The following is an 11571-nucleotide window of genomic DNA, read 5'->3' on the forward strand; positions in this document are numbered from 1 at the left end:
GCAGTTGAATGACGTATGAGAACGTTGGCTCAAACTAAGGTTAAAGTAGGGTAAACAAACGGCTTTTTACGCTCAGTATTAGTAACATAAATTATTCAAGTTATGGCGCTGAAGTTGTTCAGTTCATGTTCAGTTTGACCGGTAAAAGACACAATGTTAGCTCTGTTGTCGCAGCAAGCCGTCGGTGTTTGTAGAAAACACAGATGGTTGCTTGTAACGCTTTCAAAAAGAAACGCTCGCGTTTTAACTACCAAACAGATAAGCACAGACAGCGGTAAACATGTGCTGTCACGGTGTGATGTCAGGAAAACGATTTTTTCAAGACCAGCGCGGACAATAACAAATCAGCCACAGAAGAAAATCATTGAGGTGAGAAACCGTGATCATCAATGCCGTGCGTTTCAAAATAAAAGTGACTTCTAGTTTGCGACCTCTCTTGTTTTTTAGTGAAACTTATTTGTGATACGAGTCAGGTAAGTCATGTTCGTGCATATTTATTTTTCTACAAGAAACACCTTTTGTTATGCTCCTTATAACGAGGCGAAGGCGGCTGATCATGTTTTTGCTCGTGTCTGTGTTTGTGAGTTTGTCTGTTGCCAAAATATCTCGTGATTTACTGGGCATACTTTTATAAAACTCAGGAAATAATCATTGGATGTGTGTCTTTACAGCTGGATTAGCCTTTTGAGCCAACTAGATGGTCAATTATACCGATATTCTGCTAAACAACTGGTAGTAGCTGAGAGTCATTCACAACGTATACTCTAAATGTTACTCATCGCAAAAGACCTTTGCCTAAAAATGTAGCATGAAGTGTTTGTCCATCCTGTTTGTTAGTAAAAAATCTCATGCACAGCTGGATGGATTTTATTGAAACGTGCAGTAAATAAACATTGGATGTACATCTACAGCTGATTACCATCTGAAGTCAACCCAGTTCAAGGTGGTCACCACAGCTAATCAATCTCAGCCAACACTAAAATGACTACTCTGTTAGTTTGACAGATCTAGAGCTAAAATCTGGCGTGGCAGTAGCTGAGAGTCATTCACAACACACACTGAGACATCTTGCGCAAGATTGCACATAACATTATATTCACATTTTGACAAACTGCTCTAATTCCAGTAATTTTTCAGCATAAGGGCATCTTAGTCTAAAACTGGTGTAGAAAGCAGCAGGTATGTATTCCCTCAACGCTAGAGTTTTCATCCTTAGCCGAGCTTTAGTGGGGGAAAGGAATACTTTTATATTAAATGCTACTCTAATGTAATGTAATACATAGTTTGTTTTTTTGCCTCCTTTCCCGGTCAGTGATAATTTCAGGATATCGAGATTAAATTGCCATTTTCTCTTTTAATTTTCACCCTTTCATGTTTCTTTTTTAGTGTCTTCTTCACAGACCTTTGTGTCCTGGCATGGTGGGACTTCGCATGGAGTTAATCAGGAACAACTTGCTGAGAAACCCTCTTGGTTTGGTAAAGCTGTTAGGTAAACGCGTCATTTCCTTGTGATTATATCCCTCCATGCTTTAGTTGTTGATCACTGCAAACAGTGTGTGCAAAATCTTTTGAATTTCAGGGGGAACAAACTTTTTCTGTGCATCTCAGTCTAAACAAGAGCAAAATAAAAATTCCGAACCAACAGGGAAAACTCCAAAGGAAGACGAAGGTATGTGTCAAACTGTTCCACGTGTCGCGGGTTTTACGATTTATTTATTTTTGATTTGCTTTTATCGTTTAAATTTCAGAGGAGAAGAAACGCCGCGATCAGATGAAGCATCACTTGGAGCGCCTGCGGCTCCTCGTCATATTAGCACTCCTTATGAGCCTGACCAAGTACTTTAACATCAACGATAGCAACATCTCGTGGAATGACTTTGTCAACGAGATGCTGGCCAAGGGAGAGGTGTCTCAGGTGCAGGTTGATCCTGAGAGTGACGTCGTGAAAATTTACGTTCACCCGGGAGCAGTTATTTTTGGACGACCTGTACGTTGTGTGGGGTTTCACGCAGAAGCAAGATCGACATCTGAACCTGAGCAACGAGCTGTGAACTTCTAACCTCCTGTCGTTTTCTTGCTCAGCAGAAGCAGGCGCTTGCATACAAAATGCGTGTGGCCAGCGTTGATAAATTTGAGGAGAAGCTGAGGGCAGCTGAAGAAGAGCTGAACATCGACGCTAAGGACAGAATACCAGTGTCCTACAAACGCGTTGGATTCTTTGGAAAGTAGGAGTCTGACTTTTTCTATGAATGCTTCATTAGCAGGTTGAAAAAACTCATTGTCTGAAGATGTCTAAGGATCAGGTCTCTGTTGTAAATGAGTCCCCGAGGCTCAATGGGATCTGGATAAATAAAGGTTGGATTAAGAAAAAAATGGTTTGAACAAAACACTGGCTGAACGTGTCAGCCTTGGGAAAAAAAATCATTAAACATTATAACTGATTCTCAAAGTCCTGACGTGGTTCTGGATTCAGACAAGTCAATCCAGATCCAGTTTATGTGTTGCATAGAAATTTATGGAGTCAACTTTTTTCCACACGATGCCGTTCCAACCAATACAGGCTTGAAATGTGAAATTTTTTTTTGTATTTTTCCTGGTTTAACAATACAGTATGTCTTCCATTTCTATTGTAGATAAAGATTACCGGTACAATCAACAATTCCCAGCCCATCAGCTCACATTAAACTCAATAATCTCTGAAATCCAAGGTAAAACAAATAAAATATTCTAGAGCAAAACTATCAGTGGACCTTCAGCTTAAAAGAGCAGAGCTTCATGTTTCACATCCTAACATCTTCATGACAAAGAGGAAGATCTGAATAACATTTATTGCAGGTCTGTGTCTCACACCGGATGATTTTATAAAAAAAATAGATTTTGGCAGCTATTTTTTTGACAGTATCATAATGAAAAATTAAACCATAACAGAGCCTAATTCAACACTCTATAACTGATAAAATAGAGATACATACATACATAAATACATAAAGATACTTTATAAAAAATATGGAAAGATAAATGTTCAGATTCTAAAAGCTCAAATTTTTAATTTTTAATTCGTCTGATCTTTTTAAATAATTTTAAACTGCTTCTGTTTCCCCTAAAGATTGACAGATTAGAGGTAGAGGGGCTCTAAATGACAAATTTAATTTAATTTCAAATGTAATGTAATAAATAATATTTGTTTACTGCAAGCTGGTCAGGATTTTAGAGCTTATCTAGATTCAGGGTTTGGACATGTGAATATCAAGTTTGGGAACTCCTGCTTTAAAACACTCACGGTGTCTTTAAATATGAATTCTGCTGAAGCTACATTTCTCATATTTTGAAGAAACATTGTAGCATTTGTTCATCTTTTCTTTTTGCAGCATATCTCCGGCGACGGTTGCTATTGGTGCGTTCATTCTCTGGCACATCATCAGACTTGTGAGGATGTTTGCCCGAGAAAGCTTCAGCGCTTTTGTGAGTAAATATAACGTTGTGTCTGCGCTTGTTTCGTTTCACTGATCTGACGGGCAGGCACGCTAATTTTCATCTTTCAACAAACTTAGAATCATATGAAGAGGGCCAAGTTCACCGTTGTAGACGGGACATCCGGTAAAGGTGTGAGTTTTAAAGATGTAGCGGGAATGTACGAGGCAAAGGTGGAATTGAAGGAGTTTGTCGATTACCTAAAGGTAAGCAACCACACTCGCATGTTTTTATTTTACTGAGCTTGCTTCGACCCTTACACACTAAAGCTATGACTTGATGCACAGGAAGGATTGTCAGAGAATAAACTTTTATTGTTAGAATTTTGAATCAGCATTTTACTATTAGTTTTCTGTGACCACTGTATCCTGCAATCAACTATTTCCTCAAAAAGTGATTACCTGTACTTCCCATAATTTGTGTTTTTGGTAACTTTTACACTTTTCAAAATACTAAACTTTATCTTCAATCCCCAATAGCAATACATTATCACTTCACTTCTTTCAAAAATGTCTGTCTGCTTCAGCATGGTTGCTGTATTTTTTTTCTTATGCTAAATTTAACTTTTAGCTGGCATTTTGCTACTTAGATTTAAACAAAGTTCTGCTTCTTTTAGCTAGTTTTGTTAATATTTGCATCTGTTTTGCTAATTTTAGCATTGGGACTGTTTTTTGTTTCTCTTTTTTAACTACAAATGTACAAATTTTATCACTTTTTAACCAGCGTTACTGTTCTTAGTAGTAAGCTGACTGTAGCTACAGTTTTGTTCCTTTTCGCACGTTTTGCTGATTTTAGGTTTAACCAGTGTGTGGCTAGTTTACTTTTAGCCTCTGCTTTTCTACTTTTAGCTACACTGTAGCAAATATTAGCATCTGTTGCCATATATATTTTTTTTACATTTTGTCAGTTTTGTTTCTAACTTTAGCTACAATTTTACTATCTTTATCATCTGTTTAACAATTAGTTTACAGATCCATTCAACTAATTGTTTTTACGTTGTAGTTAATGTCTGCATGTGTTTTGCAAACTTTAGAAAAACACATGCAGACATTAACAGAGTTTTAGTACGTTTTGCGTTTTTTAGCGTTAGCAACTGATTTGCTGATTTTAGATTCAACAAATCTTTAGCTACTTTTAGCTACTGCTCTCTTCTTTTAGTTTTCGCTCGTGTTGTGCTTGTTGTAGCCCTTGTTCTGCTTATCCTAATTTTAACAACGCAGTTTGAGCTTCCTAAGCAAATTGCTGCAAATTGAATTTACTTTTGTGGTTCTTATCATCGGCAGAGTCCAAAACGATACTTCCAGCTGGGAGCCAAAGTTCCAAAGGGTGCGCTGCTGCTCGGACCTCCAGGATGTGGCAAGACTCTGCTAGCGAAGGCTGTGGCTACAGAAGCCCAAGTGCCATTTCTGGCTATGGCCGGCTCAGAGTTTGTAGAGGTCATTGGAGGTAAGTTCAATTGGAGGTTAGTAAATATAACATATATATATATATATATATATATATCTATATATATATAGATATATATAACATAACTCAAAATACAAATAAACATTTGGCGTGTTGGGTTTGAATGGGACAAAGTCATCTAACGATACAGTGCAGAAATAAATGATAAAGGGTGCTCAAGAAAAAAAAAATGGTTTTGGTAAATAAAATTTTCATTTATTCCTATTTTAATTTCTTTATGAAAATTGAAGACTAAAACTATATTGTGACGTCGTCCATCAGTTTTTTTTTTTCATTGTAAACAGAAAGTTTGAGGAGATTTATCATGTTCTCGTATGTAATGGTACAGTGTTCGTAATATTGCGGTCTTAAAAACAGGATACATGTTGGTAAAAATGAAGCTCTTTGAGCCACTTAAAGAGCCTGACCGAACAAAACACTTTTAGGAAGGACAGTCGAGACAGAGGCATCAACATCTGGAGTGAAATACAGCTGTTCTTTGTAAAGCTGAACTTTTTTGTGATTCTACTTGAGACGCTTCCAAAGTGACTCGGGTTGTGATTGTGTGCAGGTCTTGGTGCTGCACGAGTCCGGAGTCTGTTCAGTGAGGCTCGTTCTCGAGCGCCCTGCATCATTTACATCGATGAGATCGATGCTGTGGGGAGGGAGCGCTCCAGCAACATGTCTGGTGTCTTGAATACGGAAGAGGAGCAGACGCTCAACCAGCTTCTGGTGGAGATGGATGGTGAGGAAAACACCAGATTTCAGACCGGTTCTAGACTTGTCGGACAAACTAAAGAAATCTCCTTTTATTGCAGGAATGGAAACAGCAGGCCCCGTCGTTGTTCTTGCCTCCACTAACAGAGCAGATATGTTGGACAATGCACTGATGAGACCGGGCCGGCTGGACAGACACATCTTCATAGATCTGCCCACGCTGCAGGTAGTCCTGAGCTTTGAGTTCTGTTGTTATGGGTCGGCTCATTCAGGAAGAACCACGAGCCCTGCAGGCGATTCTCTGCAACAACTGTCTAGGAGGCTTAAAAGACATCTGTGACTTCAGCGTAGGCCTGTCGCGATAAACAATAAATCAATTAATCGCATGATAAATGAAAATTATCGACCTCATTTTTATTTATTGGCTTTATCGTTTCTTCGTGTCTCTCTTTTTCTACTGAAGACACTTAATGACAAAAGGCTCAACTCCAGTGCTCTTCACTGACCCCTCCCTTTCTCTTTTTTCTTTAAAATCTGTTTTAACCGTCCAAAATTGCGTTTTTCGTTAAAAGCAGTTTAGCTGAGAAGCTAAGCTACGAGCTAAGCTAACAGGCCGACCTCTGGAAAAAACCTCTGTCTTGTCGAAGCTCCAAAATCCACGGTTGAAACCCGTGCCTTCGTCTAAAAAGTTGATTTTCTCTGCAAAAAGAAGCTGAGAACTTGTTTACTGATAGTTTTATTAAATGCTTTGTGTGAAAAATGCTCTGCTAAAGAGCTAAAACCACACCGAGCGTCCACCATTTTGAGAACCAGAAAAAAGGAGAGACAGCCCATGTCACGTCAAGGGGCCTCCCTCCCATTTGTCTTAAAGACACGCTGCTCGCTCCCTCACTATCCATCCTTTGGTTCAGACGGTCTTACACTGCCATCCTGTGGTCAAAAAAGGTACTACACGCAAAACAAATCAACGTTTCTTCTTAAACAATATTATCGTTTAGCACAATAATTTCTGAGACAGTTAATGGCCCAGCAAACTTTGTTATCGTGACAGGCCTACTTCCGTGTGCTTTGTTTTATTTTTGTTGGTGTGTTTCAGGAGAGGAAGGAGATCTTTGAGCAGCATCTGAAGGCCCTGAAGTTGACCCAACCAGCGAATTTCTATTCTCAGCGGCTGGCTGAGCTCACCCCAGGCTTCAGTGGTACGCGTATTTTTTTACTGACCTGACCTTGTGTAGATCTGCAAACATCCACAGTCATGACTAAGAACTGCCTGGCTGCTGCGCTTGAACGTTTGTCGATCAGTTTCAAACCCAGTGGCAGTTTTATCTCTCGCCACGCGTGACCCTGGCCAGTGTTTCTACAGCTGTCTTTAATGTGAAAATACACACCCCATTATTCCTGAAAAGCAAATATCCACGTCTGTTTGTTCTGAGTGTTTCTGTGCCACACACTTCCACCAACGTTCAAAGATTTTGATGGAAACCTGATCTAAAAAAGACTGTTACACCTCTAACCCGTTCGATTTCTCTTCTTTTTACTTCACGTGACCTTCTAATCTTAAAAGTTTCCAAACTTTTATCACAAAACCATATAATTTTAGATCTTTCTCTAATATATAAATGAAAAAGTGAAGTATATTTGGTTTTCTTTGACTGGGTTTTCTTTCCTGATGTGTAAAAATATGGACAATTTTGACTGATTACAAACGTGTTAACATCTCTGTGATGTTTATTTAAAAAGTCTTTTCGTCACAGTCATTACAAAATGCTTCTTTGTGTCTGAAGGTGCGGACATCGCCAACATTTGTAACGAAGCTGCTCTGCACGCTGCCAGAGAGAGCTTCAAGTCCATTCACACCATTAGCTTCGAGTATGCAGTTGAACGAGTTTTAGCAGGTACGCAGAGGCAGACACTGCGTTTTGGAAAAGCAATACGCGCGTGCCACTCGTACGAAATCTGATGTAAGTTGGTTTGTTTCATCAGGGAGCGTAAAGAAGAGTAACGTCCTGTCTAAGGAGGAGCAGAAAGTCGTTGCTTTTCACGAGTCTGGACATGCGTTAGTGGGATGGCTGCTGGAGCACACGGAGGCTGTGATGAAGGCAACGCACATCTACACGTTTTTCACACTTTGCAGATGGTTTCATGTGAACACTGAGTTGGCATTCCCTCTGTTCTTTCCTGCTTTTTATTTTTCCACCCATTTTCCTTCAATCTACTTCTTTGTAAAACTTTCAGCACACTTGCTCTAATTTGGTCGTCTTAGGCAACGTTTAGTTTTGAACTAGCCGTTTGCTACCGTTAGCTTCTAGTCAGTCTTTTGCTACTTTTAGCTTCTTGCTAGTGTTGAATTTTAGATTAACCTGTAGCTACTCTTAACTAGTCTTTAATACCTTTAGCTTTTAGCTATCCTTTTGCAACTTTTAATTTGTGTTTTCCTGGGGGAGTGGTGGCGCAGAGGTTAAAGAACGTGGGCCTGTGATTGGAAGATCACTGGTTCAACTCCTGGTACCGACAACATCAAAATGTGGGTGGGATAGTTGAAGCACCCAAACCTGTCTCCACCCTCATTTGCCCCACTCTGGGCCCTTGAGCAAGGCCCTTAACCCCCACCATCTGCTTCCCCGGCTTTAGTTAGCATTTAGCTCTTTTTATCCTTTAACTTGCCTATTGCTAAACGTTTTAAGCTAGTCTTATACTTTGTTTAGCTAGTGTATTGCTACTTTTTAGCTTTTAGCTTATTTGCAATTTTTGTCATATAGCTAGTATTTAGCTGTCTTTAGCTTTTAGCTAACATTTATTTATTTATTGACCCTGTATTTATACAGGCAGTCTCACGAGAACTCATTTTCTAGAGAGACCTGTTTTTGGGAGCAGATGGTGGGGGTTAGGGCCCAGAGGGTGGAGGCAGGTGTGGGTGTTTCACCTTTTCCACCGGCATTTTGATGTTGCCAGTCCAGGGAGTTGAACCTGCGACTTTCCGATCACAGGCCCCTCTTCTCTAACCTCTGCGCCACCACTCCTCTTAGCTTCTTTTAGCTTTAACAACTCAGTTTCAGCTTCTTCGACATATTTCATTAAAGTTCTTTAGCACTGCATTTTCACAGAAGTTGATGGTCAAACCTGAAACTAAGTAATAGACACTAAGCTTGTTTATGGGATGTGTTAATCAGGTGTCCATCGCCCCGCGGACGAACGCAGCCCTGGGTTTTGCTCAGATTTTACCTCGCGAACAGTTCCTGTTCACCAAGGAGCAGCTGTTTCAGCGCATGTGTATGGCTCTGGGAGGAAGAGCAGCCGAGGCGATCATCTTCAACAGCGTCACCACAGGTACCTTCATCTGATGAACATTTACTCCGTTCACAACCTCATCACGAGTAAAATAAATTCTTACTCCCGCCCTGCGATTCACAAGCATCCAAGCGTGAGTGGATCTTCTTCCTTTTGACTCTTCAGGAGCTCAGGATGACCTGCGTAAAGTGACCCGCGTGGCGTACTCCATGGTGAAGCAGTACGGCATGTGTGACGGTGTCGGACAGGTCTCGTTCCCAGAGAGGGGGGAACTGGAAGCCATTGGACGCCATCCTTTCAGCCAGGGTCTGCAGCAGCAGATGGACCATGTGGGTTCCAGGATCGCTCTCCTCTTTGATTTTCTCTTCGCATCCGTTTTTGTTTTTCTCTTTCCTCCATTTAAATCCACAGCTGACTGGACTTTTCTGCTCTTTCAGGAGGCTATGATGCTGATAGCTCGTGCTTACAGACAAACAGAGAAACTGCTGCTAGACAACAGAGACAAGCTCGCACTGGTCAGTTCATCCTTTATTTCTTTAGATTTTACCCTTTCTGATTGTAGGGTTTTACTTATTTGGTGCATCTCTGTCCTTCCAGTTGGCCAACACTCTGTTAGAGCATGAGGTGGTCAACTACGACGACATCGAGGCCTTGTTGGGTCCTTCGCCTTACGGACCCAAGAAGAAGATCCTCCCACAGAGTTGGGTGGAGGCCGAGAGAGACAAGCAAGACACGGGAGAAGACGAGCTTCAGCCTCCTCCTCGCAAGCACAGGGAGGAGGACGTAGACCCGCAGTTAGCTTGATTTTACTGCGAAATGTTTCTCCATTTTTGCTGCTTTTTGTTAGAAATCTTTGTGAAACCTGGGTCTGAGTTTCTACCATTTAGCGCCCAAAGGAATAATCAAAGTTTTGACAACTTTGCAGTCCCTTCAGACTTTTGTGTAAACGCTCACCAGTTCTCCCGTTGTCTGAAGCATTTTGTGAATACGAATGATAATGCGCAGCTTGATTGTCGAAGCAGGAAATACGGTGGCGCTAATAAAGAAATCTCCTAAGATGGATAAAATATCAACATTTCAGCGTTGATTGTCGTGTGTTGTAATGTGACTTGTGTTCATGGTTTGAACGAAGTACTGAGTTTAGTCACGTTCAAGTTTGTGGAATTTCTTTGGGGAAATATTTTACTTTGGCAAGTGGAAGTAAAAGAACAGCAAGGCAAATTATGAGTTCACACGTTTTATACCCGAGCATAGATCTTGTATTTATCTAAAGAAAACAAACATTAAAATTTGCTTTATCATGCAGGAAGTGGCTCTTAAAGGTTCTTTAGTTTCCTGGGATGGCTGAATCAGACCGTAAACGTGCTGCTGAAACGGTGACTGGAAGGAAGCTACGTTTAGTTTTTTTTTTTTTTTTTGCTTTCATCCATCTATTATCTTTACCAGTTTCTCCTTTTTCAACCATTCTCTCTCTCTCTCTCTCACCTAGGAACGATTTAGAGTTACCAGTCAGTCTAACATGCATGTTTTTGGTCTGTGGGAGGAAACCGGAGTACCTGGAGGAAACCCACACTGCACAAAGTGAACATACAAACTCCACCTGGAAAGGTGGGATTTGATCTGGCGACCTTCTCGCTGAGAGGCAACCGCTCTACCAACTGCACCACTGTGCTGCCTAAATTGCTTTCAGCATCAGTAAATACCACTTTTATTTTAAAACATTTAAATATTGGTGAGGTTGTAGAGCAAATGGTGGATTGTATTCTAGGTGGAAAACATTTTTTAATTCAACAATCGGTTTGTCTTAAAATAAACGAGCCGAAGTTTGAGCTTTACAAAGAGAACAAATGTAAATGGAGATGTTGTTGAATCTGGGCAGGTTCACATTTTGGATTGTTCTCTTCTCTGCTGTGTGGATTTCCTCTTTTATTCTACTTTGTCCCAAATTGCTCGAGAGTTTACCGCTTGTGGACCCGATTCAGCTCATTGGCAAGCTTTAAATGAAACATTTGCTTAAAGACTCATCCAACATCTGGACCCACATCTGGAGTAATTATTGCCAGCGTGTTTGAGGTTCTGTGAACTGATAAGAAGAAAGGAAAGTGTTGCCAAAAATGTAAACGGTTTTGTTTTAAAGTTGCAATACCGTGCACATAACGTTAAATATCTGTGGGTGCATCGGAGTAAACGAAGCTTTTTAATGAGAAATAAACCTTTAATTTGTAAACACACCGAACGTACATAAAAGAACATTACCTCCAGATTTATGACAGAATATTACGTGGGATGTTCTGTGCTAAAATTAAAAAAATTAAATACCCTGGAGTGGAGGGTTTGTTCAAATTGTAATGTTTTTGAGATTTATCTTATAAAACAGGCACTTAGGTAAAAAATCAAACAATAAAAAACATGACATTCCATTTTTTTTGTGTACATTAACTCCCAAAATCTGAAGATGAGCGTCATCAGACGTGGACACACTTTAACACACACCGTTTTGTGCAGCTTTTGTACTCGAAGTTGTTCCTGCAGTTTACGTCTTTACTTTTCCTGAGCTAAACGGTAAACTTTGCATTGATCCACTTTGTAAATGGTCATAAACCCGCAGGCTCAATCCTTTCAAAGCCCACAAGTTTGTGTTGCACGTTT

At 40.3% G+C, this 11571-nt stretch overlaps 1 protein-coding gene across 2 annotated transcripts; it reads left to right on the forward strand.

Moving 5' to 3' along the window:
• spg7 (SPG7 matrix AAA peptidase subunit, paraplegin) lies at nt 1–10194 on the forward strand. 2 transcript variants are annotated; one of them, XM_037689827.1, is made up of 17 exons: nt 1–369; nt 1387–1489; nt 1580–1669; nt 1749–1987; nt 2083–2225; nt 3369–3462; nt 3552–3677; nt 4755–4917; nt 5489–5662; nt 5736–5860; nt 6731–6833; nt 7419–7529; nt 7618–7733; nt 8805–8961; nt 9088–9251; nt 9360–9437; nt 9520–10194. In XM_037689827.1, exons 1-17 carry the CDS (start codon nt 154–156, stop codon nt 9724–9726), a joined length of 2409 nt encoding a protein of 802 aa, XP_037545755.1. In that variant the 5' UTR covers nt 1–153; the 3' UTR covers nt 9727–10194. The 2 variants fall into 2 exon arrangements, with proteins under 2 accessions (XP_037545755.1, XP_037545763.1); XM_037689835.1 differs by having other exon boundaries at nt 2086–2225.
• Nucleotides 10195–11571: the final 1377 nt, after the last annotated feature.

The sequence above is a fragment of the Nematolebias whitei genome, chromosome 2 (assembly GCF_014905685.2).
Source record: "Nematolebias whitei isolate Nwh7 chromosome 2, NemWhi1, whole genome shotgun sequence".
In the NCBI taxonomy this organism is placed as follows: domain Eukaryota; kingdom Metazoa; phylum Chordata; class Actinopteri; order Cyprinodontiformes; family Rivulidae; genus Nematolebias; species Nematolebias whitei.

What these genes read in the sequence shown, in the direction of transcription:
- spg7 (XM_037689827.1), top strand. Translation starts at nt 154, where the DNA reads ATGTTAGCTCTGTTGTCGCAGCAAGCCGTCGGTGTTTGTAGAAAACAC. An exon ending in GTTTGTAGAGGTCATTGGAG is followed by an intron (nt 4,918 to 5,488) that starts GTAAGTTCAATT and finishes GATTGTGTGCAG; the next exon opens with GTCTTGGTGCTGCACGAGTC. An exon ending in GCTTCTGGTGGAGATGGATG is followed by an intron (nt 5,663 to 5,735) that starts GTGAGGAAAACA and finishes CTTTTATTGCAG; the next exon opens with GAATGGAAACAGCAGGCCCC.